This window comes from Octopus bimaculoides, chromosome 10 (genome assembly GCF_046866305.1).
Source record: "Octopus bimaculoides isolate indiv1 chromosome 10, ASM4686630v1, whole genome shotgun sequence".
In the NCBI taxonomy this organism is placed as follows: Eukaryota; Metazoa; Mollusca; class Cephalopoda; order Octopoda; family Octopodidae; genus Octopus; species Octopus bimaculoides.
The window spans coordinates 45,990,358-46,015,650 of NC_142937.1; the positions used below are offsets into that span (position 1 = coordinate 45,990,358).

The 25,293-nt window shown below is 36.7% G+C and overlaps 2 protein-coding genes across 7 annotated transcripts in view; both read left to right on the top strand.

The window, feature by feature from the left end:
• The window catches only part of LOC106874115 (uncharacterized), a 164,398-nt gene that overhangs the window by 68,069 nt on the left and 71,036 nt on the right, over positions 1 to 25,293 (top strand). The window contains exon 1 of one of the 6 annotated variants that reach the window (XM_089358589.1): positions 24,642 to 24,750. The exons of 2 other annotated variants lie outside the window; for them this stretch is intronic. The gene's annotated coding sequence lies outside the window, so the exon portion shown is untranslated. Of the gene's footprint in view, positions 1 to 24,641; positions 24,751 to 24,869; positions 24,895 to 25,293 lie in introns of those variants that run through there. 3 more of the 6 variants (XM_089358593.1, XM_089358590.1, XM_089358591.1) reach the window with 3 other exon arrangements.
• On the top strand, positions 17,774 to 20,449 carry LOC106874107 (polyadenylate-binding protein 4-like). The gene has a single exon (XM_014921714.3). It carries the CDS (start codon positions 17,993 to 17,995, stop codon positions 19,886 to 19,888), a length of 1,896 nt encoding a protein of 631 aa, XP_014777200.1. The 5' UTR covers positions 17,774 to 17,992; the 3' UTR covers positions 19,889 to 20,449.

Here is a 25,293-nt window from a genome sequence, read left to right on the forward strand (position 1 = left end):
CAACCCATGCAAGCATGGAAAAAATAGATGTTAAAAGGATGACATATCAATTCAGTAGATGAAATTAGAAGCCCTTGTTTGCAGTTTAGATTTTGGTGTTTTAGAAGTTTAAGGCACTGATTGCAAACATGGCATCAGTTTTGCCCTCTCATCTATAATTGATTGATTAATGGTGTGTTTTTTTGAAAGAAAAATAGTATCAATGTTAATATAGTACATTTTATACACAAGCATGCATGTCATCATCATATCATCATCTTTTAATGTCTGTTTTCCATGCTGGCATGGGTTGGATGGTTTGACCAGAGCAGGCAAGTAAGGGAGCTACATCAGGTTCCAGTCTTATTTGGCTTTGGTTTCTGTGGCTGGACACCTTTCCTATTGCCAACCACATTACAGTGTGTGATGGTTGCTTTTAACATGGCACTGCCACAAGCACTTTTCTGTGGTGCTAGTACAAGTGCTTTTTACATGGCACTGGCTCAGGGGGCTCTTGCAGGCCAATCCTCTTCAATGGGGGAGCGGTATTAACACTTCTGCTGTGGAGGATGGGTCTTCTTGAGTGCAGCAAGGTGCCAGATACCTCTGTCCTTTGTAATTTGGTTCAGTGTCCTGAGGTCATTCTTCAGTACATTTTCCCATGTCTTCCTGGGTTTCCCTCATTTTGGAATGGTGAAATTTGAAATCATAAATAATAGTATGTAAATAATGGGTTTAAAAAATTATTTGGATTGAAAAAGTTGAGGTTGCTTGTGGAATGTGTGTGTGTGTGTGTGTGTTTCCTTGTCTTTCTTTTGTATGGTAGTTGTAAATGATTGGCACTGTCTTACAAGAAGTGTAGTACATTTCCAGCATCCTGTATGATCATATCCAGTTATGAAGAAATATTACCTTGCTTGGAAATAGGTGAGGGCTAGCATTAAGAAAGGCATCCAGCCATAGAAAATCTGCTTCAATAAGTTCTGTCCAACCTATGCAAACATAGAGCATTGACCAGACATGTTTTCATGGAAAACTGGAAATGATGCTCATTTACAAGCATCATATAGTCTAGACCAGGCATCTTTTCTTGGCAACGAGTTCATTGATGTTTGGGGCAAGGTTCTGTGTTGTTGAAATTCTCAGGATGGATTGCAGGTGTTCATCTGTGAGACGACTCCTATGTGACATTTTATTCATCTTCATCACAAAGAACAGCTGCTCGCAGATATGTACTTCCAAACAAAGATAGCATTTGAGCTGCATGTAAACGGAGCAGGGGAATTCCTTCAGGTATGAAGCAAGTTAACTGTGTGGGCCCCCTCAGAGTCATACTTTGCTTTTAATGTCCCATTATACTGCAGTTCTTTCAGCTCCATTTGAATCTGTACAGGTGCAGTTTCCACATTGATGGCAACTGGGTTTCAAAGCAGCTTGAAATTATTTTTCTGTGCTTCAAAGTCACTAAAGCGCCATGTGAATTCAGTGTGGAGTGCACTCCATTTATCAGTGGGAACACTGTGGCACTGACTTGGGTCAACATTACTTGGCAACAGGGAAAGTGAGACAAATTCAATTAGTGAATTTGTGTCTCCTATAAGTGCAGCTTCATTTGAAATGCCTTCACTGCGTCATACATATCACAGATCATGCAATCCCATCCCTGGACTTGGATGTTTAAAACACTGAGATGCGCAGTTATGTCAGCCAGAAACGCCAACTCGCATTTCCACTTTTCGTCCCGCAGAACTTTGGATTCTTTTCCTTTACTGTCCATGAACTGACATATTTCCTCAATCAGCTCAAAAACTATATTGAGGACTTGACTGAGCCGCCGCACCTCCATATGATAGACATGTCACCAAAGACTGAAGTTGGTAGTGATTTAACCCATTGGCTCAGATAAAGTTTATGGTTTGTGTTACAGTGCTCATTATATGTTCCATTTTTAAGGCTTTAGCGCACAGCATTTCCTGGTGTTTGATGCAGTGATATGTTGTCAACTTACCAGCGTAGTTCTGTTATTGCATCTTTAAACATAACCTGCCTGCTTGTCCACTTTTTCACTGCACATCATTGGTGCTCCATCTGTTGTAAGTTCAACAAGTTTGTCCCAAGGCAGTTTCATGTTGGTTACACACTCTGACATATTTTTTCAAAAAGGTCCTTTCTTGTCCCATGCATCGATTTAATGTCCAAAATTTCCTCCATGAGGAACAAATTGGACTCCACGGATGAAGATAGCCAGCTGTGCCATATCAGTCATGTCAAAAGTCTCATCCACAGCAAGAGTGTATGCAACAAAATCTTTTCCTTTTTCAATCAACTGTGTTTTCAAATCAGTGACCATCTCATACACCCAATCAGCAACCATATTTCTGCTAATACTCATATTAGCAAACAGTTGCTTCACACACAATGTCACACATTTTCATCATGCAGCTCTTTACAAACTCTCCTTCGGTAAATGGCCGGGCTGATTTTGTGATCTCCTCTGCCACAATAAAATTTGCTTTAACAGCAGCTTCACTTTGTGATTTTGCTTTGGTTAAAAAAGTCTTTTGTAATATGGGATTCCTCTTCAACTCATCTACCTTTTGTTGCTTTTGCTCAGCAGTGAGGTATTTATACTTGTCCTGATGTTTTGTTTTGTAGTGACATTTGCGATCATACTCTTTAAGTACAGCAACATTAGCACCACAATTAAGACACACGGGTTTGCCATCAATGTCAGTAAACATGTACTCGGTTTCCAACTGGATTTGAAAGACTCTGTTTTCAGCATCGACTTTTCTCTTGGCCATTGATATAGATAGCTACTACTACTGAATGATGTCACATGAAAATGATCACCCGAAAGAGTGGTAAGGCAGCTGTTGCAGTGCATTATGGGATTAGTAGATTTTGCGTCATCAGCGCTTCACAACATGTGATTAGAGAATCGAAGGTGTTTCCCAGCATGCTTTGTTGCAGTTACAATTAAGACTTGTGACTGTGTTATGCCTCTTTAATGTGCTTTTTTTTTGTACAGGCAGGGTGTAATAGTTACAGTGGTGTTGTTTCTAGTTGTTTATTAAATCACTGCTACTTTTGGTGACACCCTTAGTAATAAAGGTAGTGCAGTCAGTGCTATATATAAATGTAACGGCCTGCTTTAGCCATACACTATGTATGTGTAGTTGTAACAAGAAGGCATGGGTGTTGCTGAGGACAGCAAAGTACTCTATTTGCCGATGCCCCCAAGTGGACCAATTTCATGCTGATATCAAAATGGTCCCGTGGGCCTGATGAAATTGCTGCATGGGCCGGGAGTTTGACATGTCTGGTCTAGACAATGGAGTGCACACTAGAGATCAGTGTTGCTTCATCTATCTGTCTATATCTTCATTTAGACATGTTCATTTTCTTTTGGTGAGCTATTTTTAGGTCATAATTGTCTTCAAAGAGTAGTTCATTTGAGGTACTTTGGCTTTTATTTCTACTTTTACAACTACCTTTGATGACATTTCATACTGACATACCTGTACAACTTGTAGGTCACTTCAATTATCCTGTTGAGGTAATTAGGTTCCCAGCAGTCACCCACTTGTTCAACTAATTAAATAATTTATGTCATGCCTCTCCACGAATCAGCAGTACCAAGATTGAGATTCAGTGAACTCATCTTGCTGGAACATTTCCTTATCCTGCTAATCTCTCTGTCTCACATGTTCTCCTTTATACTAAAATTGTATCATCCCAAATGATTATGTAGCCATAATTTTGTAGCTTCCTCCAGTTGTGGGAATTTTGCTTCTTTATAATAAACTCCATTTTGTTTGACATCTAGCATTCAAATTACTGTCAAATGTAATGCTTATTTATTCACATTGTTTTGAATTAATCACGCATTATCTTGTAGCTTTGAGATTTAAATGATTTGATTGTTAATTTTTAGACTGATATTGTAGGATAGGTGTAAGAGGTCATATCTGGCTGGTTTCACCATAAAACAAATAGAATATTTGGGATGGATATGACCAGTTTAAATGCTAATGGATTAATGCTGTATCCTTTTTTCTCCATTCAGTTAGTGGTGGTGGTGGTGATGGTCTATGCTTTTGCTCGGTATGAAAATGTTTTGGCACGGCTGTTTATGTGTCACCTATATAACATCACTGATTCAACTCTGACTTATTCGACATCACATGTTTTAATGTTTCTCTTATTCTCTTTTCACTCTCTCTGATTGTGTGTCTGAACATCCAGTTATGTTTGTATGTATGTATGTATAATCTCTCTTTCTCTCTCTCTCCTCTATCTGTATATTTCTGTATGCACACACATGTCTCCAGTGCTAAAACATAGTCACCAAAACAGGCCAAAGGTCCAGTCAGCCATGCCAAATTGTCAGTGTCCACACAACCACACTCAATCATCTCATTCTGTTTCTCTTAGATGCTCAGTTAACTGTGTTGTTTGGAATATTCAAGAACTTGTAACTAACTGCATATACCTGGCTTTAGTTGTTATATTATATAGTGTCATATTGAAGAGTACAGTAGCAGAATAACTAAGCTGACAGCTAACAGATTGAGTCTACTGCTGTCTGTCTAGAAATGGTGTATGAAGCATCATCATTATAGATTCATCATAAACCAAACCAAACCAAACAAAAGGCATTGTTACCAGTGCTAGTACAGCTTTGTAAACTTCTTATTAGTTACTATCAATATGTTATAACACTAAATGATCTGACAATTGTAGTATTAGGATATACTTATTGTATGTGAATTTTAGCTGCAGGCTTATATTATGAAACTAGGGTTCTAATGAAGATCAAACTCTTCTGCCATAATCTACTCTACCACAGTTTAAGGATGATAATATCAAACTTAAATGTAGACTAGTCAGGTGTCTTATTATTCCAAGTTCAAATTTTACTTGAGCTTGATATCTTTTCTTTCTTCTGGGATAAATATAAGTACTAGTAACAAAAGTAGTAAACACAATTAGCTTCATCATCATCATCGTCGTTTAACGTCCGTTTTCCATGCTGGCATGGGTTGGACGGTTTGACTGGGGTCTGGTAAGCCAGGAGACCGCACCAAGCTCCAATCTGATCTGGTAATGTTTCTACCACTGGATTCCTTTCCCAATGCCAACCACTTCGAGAGTGTAGTGGGTGCTTTTTACGTGCCACCAGCACAGGAGCCAGTCGGGGCAAGGGGGCTGGTATCTGCACTTGAATAAGTAAATGCACTTGAAAGAGAAGCAATCAAAGTAATGTGTACATCATAACATGTTTGTGTACGCACAAATGTGGAACAATGCTTGTTATGAGATCTAGTTTCAGAGAACAACTTTATAGAGACTGTGTGTTAAAAACATGCTCCAAACGACATCAGTGGACTGTCAGACATAAGTGTTTTGGCATAATTTTGTCTCCTCAGTTACAGATACTTCCTCAGTCATTTGGCTAACTAGAAGCTTCTATTCTTACTTTTGAAGGTAGTGTTCCAGCTTGATTTCAAAAATCCAATTATTTGGTAAATCTTGAAAGTTAAAACAACTGGGTCTAAGCAAAAGTTAACTAATCTTACTATAATGGGCGTTATGTCTGTCTGTTCCCTTTTCACAGTCAAACAGCTGGACCAATGGTCATGATGTTTTTTTGTATTACGAAGGAGATAATGAAGAAAGGTTTTAGTGAATAAATTTGTGAAAAAATATAATTATTTAGTGGATATTGAGTTTTGTATTAAATCACCTTTGATCTTTTTTTTGTTAAAATTCCCGCAACAGGGATTAACTCTGGATCCCCCCACCCCGATATAGTTCATGAATTTAGAGGGTTTAGATTTGCGATATTATCCCTTTATTTCCCATCGTAGATGGGCAGATTTGCCATCTGTCTGTCCGTCTCTTTGTTCTCTCTTCATGGCCAGATGGCTGGACCAATGGTTATGATATTTTTCGGGTAAATTTCTGTATTAACACCCGCATGATTTTCACTAAGAAAAAAAAAAAAAACTCAGATTTTTTGTTGGAATCAACTACCCTGGCCTCCTAATATACTGCAAATCCCTTATTTTGGTTCGGAAAAAAAAAGTGGGGGATGGGTGACCCTCCACCATCCCGGAATCATTGGAATTTTTTTTTCCCATTGAATGAATTCCTGCAACCTCCTAATATACTACAAAACCCTTTATGGGGTTCGAAAAACAGGGTGGGGTGAGGTGGAAGCCTCGAAAATTTCACCCACACCCCCATTGATCTTTTCATCCACATGAACCGAAATAAGGGATATGCAGCATATTAGGTCTGATTTTTTTTTTCCTTACTGAAAATTGTGCGGGTTTTGTAGCATATTAGGAGGTCACAGGAATTCATTCAACGCAAAAAAAAAAAAAATTCCAATGATTCCAGGATAGGGGTGGGGGTGCTTTCTGAACCCAAATAAGGGATTTGCAGCATATTAGGAGGTTAGGGTAGTTGATTCCACGCAAAGAATCCGAGTTTTTTTTTTTTCTCAGTGAAAATTTACCATTTTCCAGGATTACAAAGATAGTTGTCAGGAAGGTTTTTAGCATCAAAAAATCAGAAAGTATGATTATTTTACTCTTTACTCTTACTCTCTTTTACTTGTTTCAGTCATTTGACTGCAGCCATGCTGGAGCATTGCCTTTAGTCGAGCAAGTTCACCCCAGGACTTATTCTTTGTAAGCCTAGTACTTATTCTATCAGTCCCTTTTGCCAAACTGCTAAGTTACGGGGATGTAAACACACCAGCATCGGTTATCAAGCGATGCTGGGGGGACAAACACATATATACATATACGGGCTTCTTTCAGTTTCCGTGTACCAAATCCACTCACAAGGCTTTGGTTGGCCTGAGGCTACAATAGAAGACACTTGCCCAAGGTGCCATGCAGTGGGACTGAACCCAGAACCATGTGGTTGGTAAGGTGAGGACTCCCTCTCTCCGACGCTTCCTTTTATTCACAAATTTCTGCAGGGCCCCTCCCTTTCGGAATAGGATTAGCCAATCCTTTTCCTCACAGGGTGAGCCCGCAGCTTCTACTGTTGGCGGCACAATTCCCGCCGACCTGCTTTCCTCCGTTGGTGGCACAATTCCCACCAACGGAGTGTCGGTACACGCAGGCGCTGCACTATCGAGCACCGGCCGTGCCTCGTTCTTTTTTTTTCTTTTTCTTTGGGGCCACTGGAGTAGGGCGTACTTCCGCCTTTGCCGGAAGGTCCTCCTCCTCCCCAACGATTTCCGTGGGCAACCATTGTTGCCCACCTTCTTCGAGTAACCTAGAGTAGGTCCGCAACACCACCGTTCTTTCCCTGAAATCATTTAACCACTTCTTGGGTGGGATAATCTCCCACTCCACAGCAGTGGCCTTATTTTTCTTTATGTTCTCTGCCATGATAAAAATGTCCACATAAAAATTAAACAACGAAAAATTTTAAAAACAGGCTAAAAGAGAAAACAGTTCAAAAAAGCGGAAGAAATAAAATAAACAATTCGTACTAAAAAAGTTCATAAAAGAAGGAGAAAGGAAATAAAACAGTTCAGAAAGAATAAATAAAATATAAAGTTCCAGGCAGAATAACAAATTTTCAGGCCACAACGGTACTCCGGCCCGATTTGATCCCGGCTCCGCTGCAGTCGTCGCTTTGCTGGTAAAAATTAAATCCTTTGCATAGTTCCACGTGGTGTAGTTCAAAGCAAGGGGAAGACTTTTCTTCAAATTTATTAGCTTTCAAAACTTGGTTTGAAAACAATAAATTCCTTTTCTTTTTTAAACAAAGTTCACAATATTTATTTGTAGTTTTCAAATCATGGCTTGAAAACAACAAACTTTTACAAACTAAGTTCACAATTTTTGGAGGAGTGATACCTCCAAAACACTCTTCTCACCGCTAAGTGAGACATTAAACACAACCACAGGCAGACAACTGCGTGGAATTCAGTGGAGATTTCTTGTTCGACATAAATATAAATAAATACGAGCAACAAACCCCCACTAAATCCCAAAAAACACAAAGGCCTTACCTGTAGTTGTACGTCAAAATTCACGACGCTGGCATTCAGCGACGTGAAGCGGGAGCGACAAAAAACCACGTCCGCCAGGTAAGCAACCTACTTACCACACAACCACTCCTGCACCTAGCTACTTACCTCACAGCCACTCCTGCGCCTAGCTACTTACCACACAGCCACTCCTGCACCTCTTCTTTTGTGGATATCGATTTTTGAATTGATAAACCACCTTCGTATTTTTATTAAAAATTCACTGACTACAAGTAACTCTGCATTTTCATTGTATAGTTTGTGGCCCCATCATAGATACAAAGAGGCTTCACAAGGATGGTTAATAGTGATAATAAAATGGAAAAAGTGTGTGTCAGTATATAGTGTGTATGTTTATTTAGTGGTTATTGAAATGTGTCAGTCTCGAGCAGGATTCAGAACAGCTAATTGAAGCAGCTGTTGTTTACATCTTAGTTTTGTCAATCAAAATAACCAGAACATCCAGACATTATTCACATAGAACAGTGAGAGGTGAGTCTTAGTTTGATTTTTTGCAACCCTAAAGATTCCACTTGCACATTCACAGCAAACAAGGCACAGGGCCAGACTTTGGATTGTCTAGGTGTATTTTTACCCGCTCTGATGTTCACACACAGCCAATTATACATTGCTATGAATAGAGCAACAAACTCCAGTAATTTGAAAATTAGTGTCGACTAAACAGAAAATATTGTCTACAAAGAAGTTTTGTAATCATATTGATATTATTGATTACAAATAAGGAAATTTGTGAACTTTGAATGTATAAGAGTATGAATAAGTGTAAAATAGTGTAAACAACTAAAATAAAAAGTATATCTAAATAACATTTTTTCTTAATACTTTTAATGTAGTGGTCAAAGGAAGCTCTGGTTTTCATTAGGAGTGGTCCACATAACTATTCATGATACAGAGGCTGGGAGTGAATTGTCATCACATGTAACTTAGTTGCAAACACATGTCCTATAGCTGTTATAGAATGCTGTATCACCATCAATAATGTGATTTCTCTAAGACATCACCCGGTAAATCTATCAAGTCCATTTACACATTTCTCAATACATACTGCTGTTATGACTTCCCTCCCTCATTTTATGCCTCCAGATTTGCTAGTTATAATTAATTTGTCATGTCAGTGATAATACTCTTGGTATTAATACGTTTTATACCCTTCCAGCATGAAGTAATCAAAACTGTAAGACAATGGTTGTATCAAGATAAAACTACTCTGAGCAAGGAAATATTCGGGGATAGAAATCACTTGCTAAATGGTAAGAGGAGGAGTTAATATGCCTACAGCAATAACTCCATGTATAATTACATATTTACATATTCATTAGCATACTGAGCAAGATTTTCTTTCCTGTTTTATATATAGAATGCCCCCATCCCTACTGGACAGAATAATGGAATGTTCTACTTAAACAAGTTCTGTTCTACACAACATAATCTATAGTAGCAAACACCAATTGAGATTCTAAATGTATTCATCATTGTATTTATTAATGGTTCAGAGGAGAAACAATCTATATGAACAATTGTTCAAATTATATATCTATTCTATAGACAGCACACTCCTTGAAATCTACATGGTGGATAAGTAATTTGTCATTGATAAAGCACTCTTGGATTCAATGGCAGTAATTCACAAACTATATTGTTAGCCTAATATTAGATATTATAGAAGAAATCTTGCTATAGGCTCCAAATATGTCTAGTTCTTTCAATAGCCTGGCATAATAATTGGATATTTCTGTATTTCTAGATTTCTTTATACATTGACAAACAGAGCAATTTGAAAGATTTGAATAATTGTTAGGACATAATAATAATAAATAAAAACATTGTTGGTCAGATATCAGTAATCAGGCAGCAAGACAAACTAAGAAAGAAGATTTTTTCTCATTGCAATTTCAACTTTGTGAGACTGAAAGAAACTTTCAATTTTTTATTTTTCCAATTTTATATCTATTTATAGGTGCAGACATGACTTGTGGTTAAGAAATTTGCTTCAGAATTACATGGTTTTTGGGTACAGTCCTACTGTATGGCACCTCAAGCAATTGTTTCTATTATATCTGCGAGTGAAATTTGATAGATGGGAATTATGTGGAAATCCATCAAAAATACTGCTTCTTTTCTTGAGTTTAATCTGTTTTTAAATTCAACACTGCCATCTAGTCTTTTGGCCCTTTCTGTTGCAGGCATTTGGAACAGGTGTTTGACCTGAGAGTAACTTTCTTACTTCCTGTCACCTGTCTTGGAGACTCATGGCTGTTGCCCTTCCTCTTCTTATGAAAAAAAAAAATCATCATTTAAAGCCCACATTTCCATGCCCACATGAGTCAGATGCAATTTGCTAGGATGGATTTTCTATAGTTGGATGTACTTCCTGTCACCAACCCTCACCAGTTTCCAAGTAAGGTAATATTTCCCCATGATCAGACATGTCTTAAGAGATTGGACACCTCTTGCAGAATAGTGACGCTTGCTTACAAACTATCGTACGACAAAGCAGACAGACAGTAACATACACACAAACATGCGTGCACATGCACACTATGAGCTTCTTTTAGTTTCCATCTACCAAATCCATTCACAAGTCTGGTCAGCCTAGAGTTATAGTAGACAACACTTGCTTAAGGTGCCATGCAGTGGGACTGAATCTCAAGCCATGTGATTTGGCAGCAAACCTTTCATCACAAAAGATGTAGGTTGTGACATTAGATAAAGTAGGGAGTAATGCTTTCACTGTAATTGTGTATGAGCTTATTTTTAGTGGATGGGATTGTATTCATAGTTAATGTATGTTGTTATAGGTCAAAGAATGGAGATAGCTGGGTAGGGTTAGGATAAGGGTAGTTAATGTTTCAGTTTCACCTGTTGCATATTGGTGGCTGGTAGGAAAAAACATGGCTGATAGGTAAATTCAGAACTATGAAAGGCTCAAAATAAGTAACAAGGGAAAAAAATGTTATCTAATGTAATCTGGAAAGTGAGAAGATATATTAAGAGTGATGTGAAGAAGAAAGGCAATTTGTATTGAATGTGTTTAAATGGGGGAAGTTTTGCATGACCATGATGCAGTTTGTGGTAGGCCATGCTGGTTGAGTTGAAGGAAAGTTTGCTTATAAGCAAGTAGCCATATTTTTGTTTGTTTATTTGAATGAGTTTTGTTTGAGCATGCACTTGAAGAAAAAGCAGTTTGCCTATACTCATTGTCTTACTCTCCTTTAACTGGTTTCAGTCATTGAGCTGTGGTCATGTTTGGGCACTGTATTGAAGGTTTTTATAATTATTTTATCAATCATCATCATCATTTAACACCCATGTTTCAAGTTGGCATGGATTGGACGACATCTAATGAGTCCCAGAACTGTATCAAACTCAATTGTCTTTTTTGGTATGGTTTCTATGGCTGGATGCCCTTCCTAATGCCAACCACTTTACAGTGTGTAGTGGATGGCTTTTTCATACTACTGGTCGTAAGTGAGGTCGCCATGCAGCTCACAGGTCTACAATACCTGAGAAGGGGGTGTAGGTGCATCTTTATACTGGATGGGAGTTAAAGTATGAGAGAAAGGGGTGGGGTAGAGCAGATTCTTGTTGCAAGGGAGCTATTTGGTTACTCACATTTAGGGGAAAAAGTGAGAATGAATCAGCATTGGAGCAGCAAGTAAGGAACCATCTCCCTCCACAATTTTATTTCAATCTGGTACTTATTTTGGGAAATGGTTAAGTTATCCTTTTACATAATGGAGTTCAGTTCCACACCACCATATACTGGTATATACTAACACACAAATGCATGATAGACTTCTGATTACTAAATTTCATCAAGTCTACAGTTAAAAAAATCACAAAGTGTTGTCATGTTGCAAAGTAAAACCTATTAATCATATACATCTATGAAATGTAAGATGTCTGGAATGGCGCAACAATGCAGAGTGGACTATAATAACTGTTATAAATAATTTAATTATTCATAGTCTAATACAATAGTTTGGAATATAAGAATTCCTTCAGATATTGATAGGAATTAATGGAGTCACTGTTATAGTTGGTTTTCCAATGGTTACTGAAATGTTCCTGCAGTAGTTGCATGGAGCTCCTTCTGGAATTCCTCATGAGAAGTGTGTGAGAGCAGTTATGTATCGAGCTTGTGTGTGTTAGCATATCTGCAGCACTGCTTCCAAGTTATGTATTATATATGCAATTTTTTTATATGATGTTTTGTTACATGAGCATGTTTACCATTGTGCATGCTGGGTGTCAATGTTTTTAAATAATAGTGATTGTTAGTTTCCAATCTGTTGTTAATTTGGGGCCTTAGTCTGTCTATGAGGATATGCTCCTCAATTCTTAAATTTCTTAAATTTCTGTCATTGGGCCTCAATTGTGACTTGTGTTTTTGTCAGTGTTCCAGCATCTGTCTAGATATTTTCTGAAGGAGGAGGCTCACATGTTTAGATGTTCTTTGATGCGGGAGGATAACTACTGTCACCCAAAGAGCCATAAGAGAAGGATTAGACATACAACTAGCTCCCTCTGGTCCCTCTCTATGAAGACACCTAGCAAAGAAACGAGCAAGGGGCAGCAATCAATGCACACTAGCTAACTGCCCCATCCGTGACACAGATTCATGCCAACAGGTAAATGTTTTATATCAAATCCAATGTAACAAATGCAACAATTTCTATGTGGGTATCACAACAAGACCATTACACATTTGCATTCAAATAACATTTAAACACGCGAGCCCCTTCCTTCAGAAAACATCTTAGACTGATGCTGGAACATCAACAAAAACACAAGTCACAATGGAGGCCAATAACAGAAATTTAGGAAATTTAAGAATTAAGGAGCATATTCTCATTGACAGACTAAGGTCCTAAATTAACAACAGGTTGGAAATCAACAATCACTATATTATTTAACAACATTGACAACCTGCACACACAATGGTAACATGCTCATGTAACAAAACATATAAAAAAAAATGCATGTATAATACATAACTTGGAAGCAGCACTCCGGATATGCCAACACATACGAGCTTGAGACATGACTGCTCTCACGCACTTCTCATGAGGAATTCCAAAAGGAGCTTTGTGAGACTACTGCAGGAACGCTTTCAACAAATTTCAGCAACCATTGGAAAACCAACTATAACAGTGACTCCATTAATTCCTATCAATATCTGAAAAAGGAATTTTTATATTCTGAAATATAATATTAGACTATGGATAATTAAATTATTTACAACAGTTATTATAGTCCACTCTGCATTGTTGTGCCATTCCAGACATATTACGTTTCACAAACAATACACAATACTTCCAACGAACTACAATATCCTCTTATATACATCTATGTCTGCATCTTGTATATGAATATTTTCTTACAAGATTCAATTCCAGGCATGTAGTTTCAATAATGGTTTCAACAAACACCAATTAATAATTGAAAACAACTCATTTGCTAAACAAGAATTTGAAGAATGTAATTATTCTAAGCTGTTCTAAAAGCTAAGTAGGATATATATAATACACACACACACACACAGGGTGGCTTAGAAGTCACTGAGGAGTTTTAATTTTTAATAACTCTTATTTTTACAAATAGGTCTATGAAATTTTAATTCAATATAGAGGAAATGGAAATTAATTTGCATTAGTCCTTTTCCATCATACTTCTGCATTATGTATCAAAAATGACATCTTTTAAATGGTGTCTATTTTTAGCTTCACACTTTATGGGGTGCAATTCTCTTTGATCTAGTACTCTTGGATTCTCAGAGCCCCAAAACTGGCAATTTTGTCTGTTGATGATTCCATTCTAATAAGAGTGAGCTTCATCAGACATGATCAATTTTTGTGTAAAATTTGGGTTATTTCGTGTCAATTCCTGGACTCTGACAGCATATTGGAGCCTGTGTTCATAATCTTGGGGTTTCAACTGTTGAACCAACTGTACCTTGTATGGAAAAAGGTTAAGACTAGAGAACTCTTTGCAGTGAAGTTTGTGAAATCCCAAGCTGTCTGGACCACCTTCAAGTTCATGTACCTGGATTCTATTCAGTACTCTCTTGCACTCATTCTCTTACTGTCATCCAGAACTGTCATCAGTTCTGACTGAGGTTTTGCCGATCATGGGAGATCACTTACTGCCCCTTATTTTTCAAAATCATGAATTAGGTTCTAATTGTGTTTTCACTTGGGGCCTCTCTCACTTGAAAGTGCCAAAAATATGCTCTCTGGGTTTGAATAATTCACCCTTTTTGATAGAGCAATTTCACCTCTTGGGTGTGTTGCGTGGTGTCATATTTTTCCATAATTAATTTCCATGAAATCCTTGAAAAAAAAAGAAAAATGTCAAAAAATAGCCACTCCTGAGAACTGTTGGTAAAACTCCCATTCGAATGAGAAGCAGTTGAGGGAGAGAACAAGTTCAGCCTGACGAAGAAGTGTGGACGTGTCAGGTTTGGGGTTAGGTTGAAAGTCTAAGTAGTGTTTGAGGGCAAGAAGTCCTTCATGGTGTGAGATCACTGTATATAGACTCTTGATATCAAGAGTGAAGATAAGTTTAGAGGGGCCAGGAGGGAAGGAGAAAGAGTTGAAAAGATGAAGAGCATGGTAAGTGTCGTGGATGTGTGAGGGGAGGGAAGCCACTAGGAGGGCAAGGACACAATTGAGGTATTTAGAAATGAGTTCCGTGGTGCAGTTACAGGTGGCCAGGCTTGTTGGGTTTGTCAATGTATACGTGTGTGTGTGTGTGTGTGTGTGTGCACGCACGCATGCTTATCCAAAATAATGAAATGAATAATTTTTTAAAGAAAAATATTTATATTACCTTAGAATAAAAGTAAAACAAATTTCTCATTTATATATTTGCCATTAATATGTTATTTTTCTAAAATGTTAACATAATTGTAATCTATTCCATCGAAAGCCTATCTGCAAAATTTCCTTTGGAACATATGTATTTTTTCAGTATGTTATAAGAATCTAAGTAGGTGATGGGACACCAAACTAAAGTTATGCTTCTCTCATTCTCTCTTATATATGTGTGCGTTTTTGTTTTTGTGTGTGTGTTAGTATGTGTGTGTGTATACTTGTGGGTTAGCTAGGTTACTATTGGTTTAATGTTAAGAGTGGTATATCTCTTAGCAATTTTCAAGTTATTACATGAAACCAATGGTAGGCTGGTTAACCCACAAATAAAGAATATTTATCCAATGCAGCAATATTAACATGTGTGTATATGTATGTGTGTGTATAATATGTATAATTTGTAACTTGACAACTCATTTCTTAATATAAACATTATTAAAAAATTTATGAAAGAGAAATTTGAAATGAATTTCCAATTTGCAATTATATTCATTTATTTATTTTTTTTTGTAACAAATTTCTTATTTTCTATGATGCCACCTTTATAAATTAACATTATGCTGTTGAAAAATGAAAGCAGAAATCTATAATATTGATGTTTAATAACCAACATTTAAGCATGTACTTATTTGTTTCATTTTCTCAGGAGATAATGTATATTTTGGTTCATTCCTGGCTTCATTTTTTTTCTTTCTCAATCATTCTGTTTTATGTTCTCAAAGCAAAAGATGAGCACACATTTTTTTCTGAAGTTACCATCAAAATCTTATTAACTAACAACAAACATGTTTGCATCTCTCAGTTGAAAGATAATACGTAACTGAACAACAATAACCAAATACTTACAAATTTTACACTGTAGCTTTATGAAATTCTGAACACTATTTATGAACCTCAGAAATGTTATTGGACTCTTCTCCTGAGGTCCATAACATCATGGGAGAGTTTGTCCTCGGTTTGTCTTTCATTTGTAGTTATGTATTTCTCACGAGCTTCTGAAAGAGAAAAAGGAATATTAAATATGTTTTGTAACGGTAATGAAAGTCTACTTCAAAACATTTTTATTACTTCAATGCAATGAGTTAAATTGGTCAACAATTCAAAGTACTCTCCTTCTCCTTTGTAGGAAGGCTCTCCTGCAAGCCTTCACTGCAGCCATCAGATGTCACACATGTTATTCTTGGTGATGAGGAACAGTATCAGAATAGTATTTTCCCAATTTGTCTCACTATGAACATATTGGGTAAGTTTAGCCATGGCTCAGCTTGCCCTGTAAGGTCTGGCTCAATTTACCCCAATCAACTTCATGAAGTGTCTACACATTCACACACACAATGTAGCCATCCAAGATGTGGCAAGCATGGAGCCCCTTACCTGGGTTAACAATTATCATCTGATATCCATATCATATCTGTACTGCATATGGAAGAAATATGCACTTAGCTGTTTCACACATTTTAACTTTTATGGCTAAAAATTGGATTTTTCGCTCTCTAGCCTTGGTTTCTGTTTCAATTTAGAAAACATGTTGTTGGTCATCCATGGATGACATCACCAATCTGGCTGGCTCATTCATAACTGGCTAGGAGGTGGTGGTTCAACTTACCTTGTCTTCCCCCACTCAGTTGAAAGTAAATACCAGCTGAGTGTTAGTGCATCCCCTTCTTTCTCTCCATTTCTCACACTTTAGATGTTCCAACAACAGCCCCACCTCTGAGTTAGTTCATTTTTACCTGTTCATTTTTTTCTTTTTGAACCCGGAGCCTTCTAAAATATCCAATCCGTACTCCTTCAGTAGAAATGTGTAGTTCATATTCCCTGGCAAATTTTTAGTGTCCAAATCGACTTGCCATATTGTTAATCCTTTCTTGAATTTTAAAATTTTCTCCCTTTGGTTCTCGTCCAACAACAGGCAGCAATGCCACTTCTTCTGTGAAGCTTCTTTCATTCCTGTTGGCCCACAAAGTGTCCGACTGTTCAGATTCGAACATTTCAGTGTAGTTATTTATCTGACGAGCTGATTTCTTCCATTTTTTACTTGGTTTACCCTCCTCTGTGTGGAGGGAAAGTACAGCTAGCCTGCCCAAAGGCAGCAAAAACCAAAGTGTTCAAAGAACACTGCAACAATTTAAACAACGATAAACTCAACAACAACTTAAACAATAGGCGAAGTTCACGTCTGAATTTACTGAATCTTTATTCTCTTATTAAAAGATTTACATAGATGGGGCATAACAAAGACAGACAACGGATCTTTTTTAAAACGGGGGCCACATTTTTCATTAACGAAACACTTTGAAACTTGGAACACTGGTAGAATGTGTCATATAAAACATCTTTTTCTCTTAGTCTTCTTTAAAAAAAAAAAGAAATCCATTAGTTGTTCCATGTTAAAGTTGTCGTATTTCTGTAATTTCAACCAATCACTGACGTCCATTCAGCCGAAATACATTAAGTGCCGACTACATAAACAAACGATTCTGAAACAATTAACCCTAACCCTAGGGTTAGGGTTAAAGCAAATTTAAAATGAAAAAAGCAAATAAAACGAAAGTATGGAGATTAAATACGCTTTACATCGCTTAATCAGCCAAAGGAGTAAATGTAAACAACTGAATACTTGTAAGTGATTGGTTGAAATTATCGAAATAAGACAATTTTTTACATGAAATAAATTCGAATACAAAAATATTTTTCTGTTCTATAACACAAAATAGATAAGTATACGAAGTTTGAAAGTCTTTCCGTACCAAAAACACTACGTAAAACATTAATGAAAAATGTGGCCCCCGTTTTAAAATAGATCCCAGACAACGTCTGAATATACTGACTGAACAAATTCAAATAAAGTTTATTCGCCAGATTAGGGCATTTAAAACAAAGAGCCGTGACGTCATGAATCTTCAGCTGTATAACATCTTTTGATTGGTTGTTGTTTTTTTTAAAACCTGGTCTTACGTTTGCTTGAACCAGGTCGGCACTTACGTTGAAAGAGAACCAAGCGCTCCCGGTGCGTAGATATCTGTCAGTGAAAAAAGTTCGTAGTGACACTCTAACAATGAGCGAATTGAATTTACTTAAAGTGTCACTGTATGTTGGTGACTTACATCCAGAGGTAACAGAATCTCAACTTTATGACAAGTTCGTGAAAATTGGACCAATTGAATCTATTCGTGTCTGTCGAAACGTGCTAACTAAGAAGTCTCTCGGTTATGCTTATGTCAACTTTCAAAATTATTTGGACGCTGAAAAAGCATTGGATACATTGAATTTCGAAGCAATTCTTGGCCGACCAATGCGTTTAATGTGGTCACAAAGAGACCCATCCCTTCGTAGGTCTGGTAAGGGTAACGTTTTTATTAAAAATCTTGACTCCAGTATCGACAATAAATCTCTACTTGACACTTTTTCAGCATTCGGTTGTATTCTGTCTTGTAAAATAATTTCTGATGAAACTGGTTCAAAAGGTTATGGGTTTGTTCATTTCGAAGAAGAAAAGGCAGCAGAAGAGGCCATTAACAAAGTCAATGGCATGTTACTCAACGGAAAGACAGTTTATGTGGCAAAATTTATTCCCAAGAAAGATCGTTTGAAAGAAAAATACAAGTTTAGTAATGTTTATATAAAAAATTTCGGAACAGATTTGGACGATGAAGGCTTGAAAAATATCTTCTCAAAGTTCGGCGATATTGTGAGCGTCAAAGTAATGACAGATGAACAAGGTCAACCTAGAGGCTTTGGATTTGTTAGTTTCGAAAAAGCCGACGATGCTGAAAGGGCTGTCAAAGAATTAGATGGTCTTGAGTTAAATGGAAGAACATTATTTATCGGTCGCGCTCAAAAGATAGAAGAACGCAAAAAAATGCTAAAAGAGAAATTTGATATCCCCAAAACAGAAGAAAAATTTCGGTATTCTGGATTTAATCTTTATGTGAAAAACCTTGATGAGGATTTTGATGATGAACGATTGTACCAAGAATTTAGCAAATATGGCGATATTAGCAGTGCCCGTGTAATGATGCAAAATGGTCGCTCAAAGGGTTTTGGGTTTGTTTGCTTTGACCAACAAGAAGCTGCAGATAAAGCCATAAAAGAAATGAATGGTCGCATTGTACTGCAGAAACCATTGTTCGTTACCTTTGCTCAAAGCAAAGATGAACGTAAGAAAAACATAAATAATCTGAAGGATTCTGTTCCTGATACTCATTCGATTATTCCACCAGTTACTGCAAGCTACTATTTGCCGACACTTCCCAGTCGCACCTCTTACCCATCTCAAATGCATATCGGCAACGTGTCACGTTGGCAATCGCCATTGATACATCAGATTCCAAACCAAGTAAATTACAACAGGCTACCAACAAATCATTTGAAGCTGAGAAATAGTCAGAATACTCGCCCTTTTACTGGTCAACCAACTGGCTACAGACAAAATATCTCGCCGTCCTTCAGCGGGAGTGGTCCAAGCTTTATGAACACGCGCCCATTGTACGATAATAGTACTCATGCTCGTAACATGGAGGCACTAGCTATGCCACACCACTTGCACAATGCGTCTTTATTGCATCATACGATCAATCCAATCCCTCAACAATTCAAGGTTCCCACACAGTTAACCAATCTATTTCAAATACCGAGTGTACAGCAAACAAAACCGGAGTTTACTGAAAAATCTCTGGATAGCCTTTCTGCCGTCTCTCCTCAGGAACAAAAGCATTTCTTGGGAGAGCGTTTGTTTCCTGAAGTCAAGAAAATAAACGATATAATGGCCCAGAAAATTACTGGTATGCTTCTTGAACTAGACTCTTCCGATATTATTCACTTAATTGAGTCCCCCAATGTGCTGCGAGAAAAAGTTCGTGAAGCTGAAATGGTATTGCAACAGAATACGCGTGAGAAATCGTTCGAGTTGGACAACACCAATTTATTCTCAGCTACCATGGGCTATGCTTGAAATTACTGACGTTTGTTTATTTTCGCTAACTATCTGCATTAACTTTGTCGTTGCTTTACAGTCAACTGAACTTTCAAGAATTTAACCTTTTGAAATGCAACTACACAATGTCTTCACACTCGGTGGAAACCTAATTTAAATTTTAATGTTACTGAATTTCAGAAAATGAGTAGAATGCTTTTTTTAAAAGCATTGGCATTAATTGGATTAAAAATAAAAATAAAAACTCTTCGATCGTTACATGTCAAATTTGAGGACTTAATTTTTAGTCACGTCTAAAATTCAAAAATATTTTATGTACCGTCTGTATAATTTTGCTGAATAAAATAAAAAATATATATTGTAAATATATACATATAGGACAACTTTTTTAAGTATTAGTTTACTACAGGAAAGTTTTAGATAGGGAAGAGCTAAATTTGTTTTAACTAAACCTTGTAATATCTGAAAAATGGCTTTCTTTCCATTGTCTTCTTGCATGAATTTTAAACTTTTAAAAGTGATTTGAATTTTTTTCATTTTTTTTCCTGCTATGTATAAACTTGTAATTGAGTGACTAAACTGATTCTGTTTTTATTTCAACCTATTTTTAATTAGAATTTCTTTGTGTTCGAGAATTTTCTTTACTGTTGTCTCTGAGAATATATTGCTCTTTAATATAAAACTTTTTCTAATTCTTGTAGAGCATTTGCTACAAATGATTATATTGGCATTAAGCTATCGAAGTAAGCATTTTAAAAGGCCCAGCCTCCTCTGGATTTATGCAAGCCTTCAGTAAAAGGTTTCAAATCTCGATGCGATACATTCTGGACAAAGCTAAATAAGCCATAAAAACGTTTAGGTAATTTTCTAGTGTCGTTTTCAGCTAGGTGCAATATTGGTGCGTTAAAGGAGGGCTATAACTGAACCCATTTCTGGTATTATGTCAATATTCCCACCTTTTGACTGTCTGATTTGAACTTGATTTCGAATCTGACATTTTTGGCTGGTAACAAATTTGGCGTTATATTTTAGAGATTGTAATTTTCCTTTCTTTAATTTTGGGACGACATAATACAATAGCTATTTATATAAGAGATGGGCATTCTGTAGCCCGCGGCCTTATTTCTTCCGGTCTGCCGTTCTTTAGTACATGACAGTCTATATACAAAAGTGTTAAAGAAATGAGGGTTGTCGTTGGATGTGCTAGAAACAGCCAAATCACCCTTAAATCCTTTTCTCTCTGGAAATTTTTTGTACCGAAAATGCTCTTCCCATTGTTTTGGAGTGCAAAGAAAAAAATTGGTCTGAAGTGGGATGAGGAAGTAGGGTGTGAAAAAGCATTTTCACAACTAATTCGTACAAAGATGACCCAACCCCATTTTCGAAGGCTATGGTTTAAAAAAAAAATCCCGAAAAAAAATATCCCCACAAATTTCTTTATAATCGTGATCTATGCTGTTTGAAAGGGATTTGTGTAAATTTTCATTAAAAGATGCCCATCTTCCTGAAAGTTACGAGAAGGAAAAAAGTCCGGTCTGAATTTTCTGAAACCTTTCTCCGTCCACTCTCAAATTCTTTCCCGTAAATTCCTATATACTCTGAAGCCATAACGCCTAAGCCGTATTTGTAGAAAATTTTAAAGTATCTATTTTTCTGGATGTTATGAGGCAAAGTCAGGGGCGTATACATCTGTAGTAATGCCCTTTTATTTATACGATTTTTTTTTTTCATGTTTGTTTCTTACACTGTCTGCAATGTTCTCTCGCTCTCACGCGTGCGCGCGCACACAGCTTACAGATGGGCTGTTGAATTGAAATCTCCGCTTTGAGGGAAGGTAAAACCTGACAAACTGCCTTTCCCTCTGTTGTTGGACTACCGTGATATTTGTTTTAGAAAAAGTGACTGATAAAATAAAGCAATATTTACTAAGCAAGTGAGCACAACGTGAAAATATTATCAAGAGATTAGCAGAAGACCTACCTCCGGGCGGTTTTCTGCTAGTATAGACAATTCAGTTGCCCGATATATATTTATATATGCTCTTCCCCCTCCCCTACTTTCTCTCGGGTGTCACGTTTTTATATTTGACTACTCAACCCGGCAAAAATTACGCCAGACACTTCACATACAACTTTTTCATAGTGTCAGCATTGTCACCATTTTAATTTATTGGGGATTAAATTTCATAAGGAACGAAGACTGGACTAGCGATACAGACGTGCGCTCTGTAATATATTGTCTATAATTTCTCTATTCATATTTCTCATGAACCAAAATGTTTCTTAAACTCAGTCTTTTAGGAAATGCACAAGTTTAATTTACAAATCTGAAATGCCAAAGAAGTACCTCCATCTAAAATATCTTGCTCAGGGACCTAAATTCATTTGCATTGCTTGTCCCTGGCTTTAAGTTGCTCCAGTCCCGTACTCCTCGTTACTTGTCCACCGGAAATATGACTCCCACTAACAATGTCAGAATATCCACCAGCTTCAATTACATTTAGTTTACAATGTTCGAATGGGAATTGTTGCAGATCTTGGCATGTAATTGTTGGTATATAGGTTATCTAAATTGACATGAAATTCTGTGTAACCCTGGCACCTCACCTTACCTTCCAGTGTTTTGCTATCTAAAGCAACAGAATTCGTGTCTTAAAGCTTTTTAAACACTCTAAACACAACTTACTAGATATTAGGAAACTGACATTTATACTTGAGCGCTAAATGCAAATGATTGTCTCCAGGATTCTATATTTTGTCTCTGTTTAAAGCAATGCTTATTAAACCTTATTGCTCCCTTTATTTTAGACATTTTTCAATGCCCGCTTTGCTAGAGTTCAACTGAATTATATCTCCAACAAAAAAATTACTGCCGTTACGTTCATCGCGTAAGTCGTATCAATATCGAAAGTGCAAATATTTCGGCTCCTAAAACAGACAGGTGATTCGCATGCAAAAAAAAAAAAAAAAAATTAAATAGGGTAATTTAAAATGCTTCTTCTATCACCCTCTTTGCCTTCAAGGCTAATATAAAATTTCCCACCGCATATCCAGGGAGTAGCGATACCGCCCACTTTGAGAAGCAATGGTTTAGTTTCATTGCATTGGTTCTTTTAAATACGAATAACGGAAAGTGAGTTGGGGAATATTATGTTTGTCAATGCTACAAGGAAAATTTGAGTTTTTTCTTTAAAATTTTTTTTTAAAGAAATTCACATAGGTTATAAAACTAGGGCGGGCAGTTCTTGTTTCACTGACTCCCGCCATCAATTGCAAAAGAAAATAATCTAAAATTAAACGGAAGCTAAAGCGTGGACTTAGAAATGAAATTTATTTTTTAGTTTTACGTTATTAGCGTAATTTAATAGAAATATTTAGAGCAATATATATTACAATTGGAAATGTTGAAATAGTCTTAGGTTTATTATTGATGTTAACAAATCAAACGCGTGTATCAATATTTAGCTACCTCTTACGATAAAACAAATGGCAAATAATGTCGATTATCTGTTCAATAATACATTAAATTCCAAAACAATGTTTGATAATGGGCGGGTGGGGGTTGTTAATTGCTGCTTTGCGCTTGAAACAGTCGTGTTGCTGCTCATTTTAACAATGTTTTTTTTTAAGTAAATCTTTCTTCTGAAACAAGTACATAATGTCCTCATCACATTTTAATACTGAAAGATTAAAAAAAAATCTGTATAAAATATTTCTAAGAAACATCACAGCCTTCTTCAAACACAGCGCTCCCTTTTGCGCTCATGACATATCTAAGCGGGTGCGACTCTCATGTTAAGACATTTAGAGTTGGGTAACATGATATACCAAGTTTTATGTGGGATTTTTCTTGAATACACACAAGTGTTACACAGACACCTGGCGAGATTTGGAAATTCCGAATATAAAGGAACCAATATAAATTCTGTGAAACATTTCGTCTGGCTACACCGACTTGCATTCGTAGTCTGTCGCGTTCCCTCTCCTGATAAGTCCCGAAAGCGGCTTCAATTCATCTTGTAAAATCTTTTTCGGTCAGCCCTGTCTTTCGTACCAACTTCATTCCCAACTTAACCGTAATCTTACACATTCGAAAGCATATTGCTAATAATTTGCGTAGGAGTTTCGAAAAAGCTGTCACTGATAAATCGGTATTTCGTTGTTTTTTTCTTTTTCTTTTTCTGATAAAACGAAGGATGGTCCGTATTTAAAAACACTTTGAGTGGTGGTGACTTTTTTTTATAACAATTCCCCCCACCCCTTAAATCTCTACCTTATCAAATTATCCTTATTGATTTCTTACATATGAATAAAGATCTCGAAAATATAGTTGTAGTTGTTAACCCCAGGTCTTACCTAAGTGAGCAGACAAATGAAAAAAATTCTTGAATTAAGCCGCCAAATAAGAAAGTTGTTGACTAAGTGAAAGTTGGGTTGCAAACTTGATCTTCCCAAGGTATATTTGTAGCCTTGATCGTTCCATCTTATTGTACACTTTGGTAGTATCTATACCATCTATAATAAAGAATGCTGCTTATTGATTAGTTGGAGTAATGTGAGTTTTATTAAAAGAAAGCGATTATTAAAGTCTACATAGCTTAGAAAATTCGGATCTTGGTAGATTTCTTCCAGCTACTTAAAGGTATTCAAATTTTCATCAGATTATTTTCAATAAATGGTAGTTCTGATGTAGTTTTGCATGCTAATGACGGAAATTGCATTCCCCCCCCGCCTAGAAATTAATCATAAAGAAGTTAAAAGCATTTAAATTTAAATATTTTTAGCTCATCGAAAGCTTTCATTCTTCAATTTTCTTTGGTGCGCCAGTAATGTTTATCTCTCGGTACAAAGTACTAGTAATTTTACACAGACTCAAAGCAGGTAAGAACTAATAGCATAGTCATGTCGTTGGCTCGAAATTATTGCAGAGTAGTTTTGAGATTAGGTGTTTTGTTGATATAAGCTCATAATCGCGCTTTCGATTTCCAGCTTGCAACTAATCAACAACTAACATTGGAAATAATTGTACGTGAGTTTTTTTTCTTTTTCTTTTTTGCTTCAGTCATTAGACTGCGGCCATGTTGGGGTACCGTCTTGAGGGATTCGAACAAACCGACCCCAGTACTTATTATTGGAAGTCTCGTACTTATTCTATCGGTTAAACTCCAGTGTTTGACCCGAGCAAAAAAAAAAAAAGTGCAATCGGTGTAAAACATATAAACGAATATGAAAAAAAATGCGCGGTGGGGGGTGGGGCGACTCGGAAAATTCACATCGGGAATGTTCAGGGTCTTCTCACCACTTCCCCGTTCGTAGGCGCAATTTTTTTCTTCTTTTATTCATTTATTACATGTTATTTTACACCTATTACACTACTTTTTTTTTTCCAATTTTGTGATCGGGTGTTAACGTTGAGTTTTCGGA

Excerpts from the sequence above, each read along its gene's own strand:
- LOC106874107 (XM_014921714.3), top strand. The coding sequence starts at position 17,993 with ATGAGCGAATTGAATTTACTTAAAGTGTCACTGTATGTTGGTGACTTA.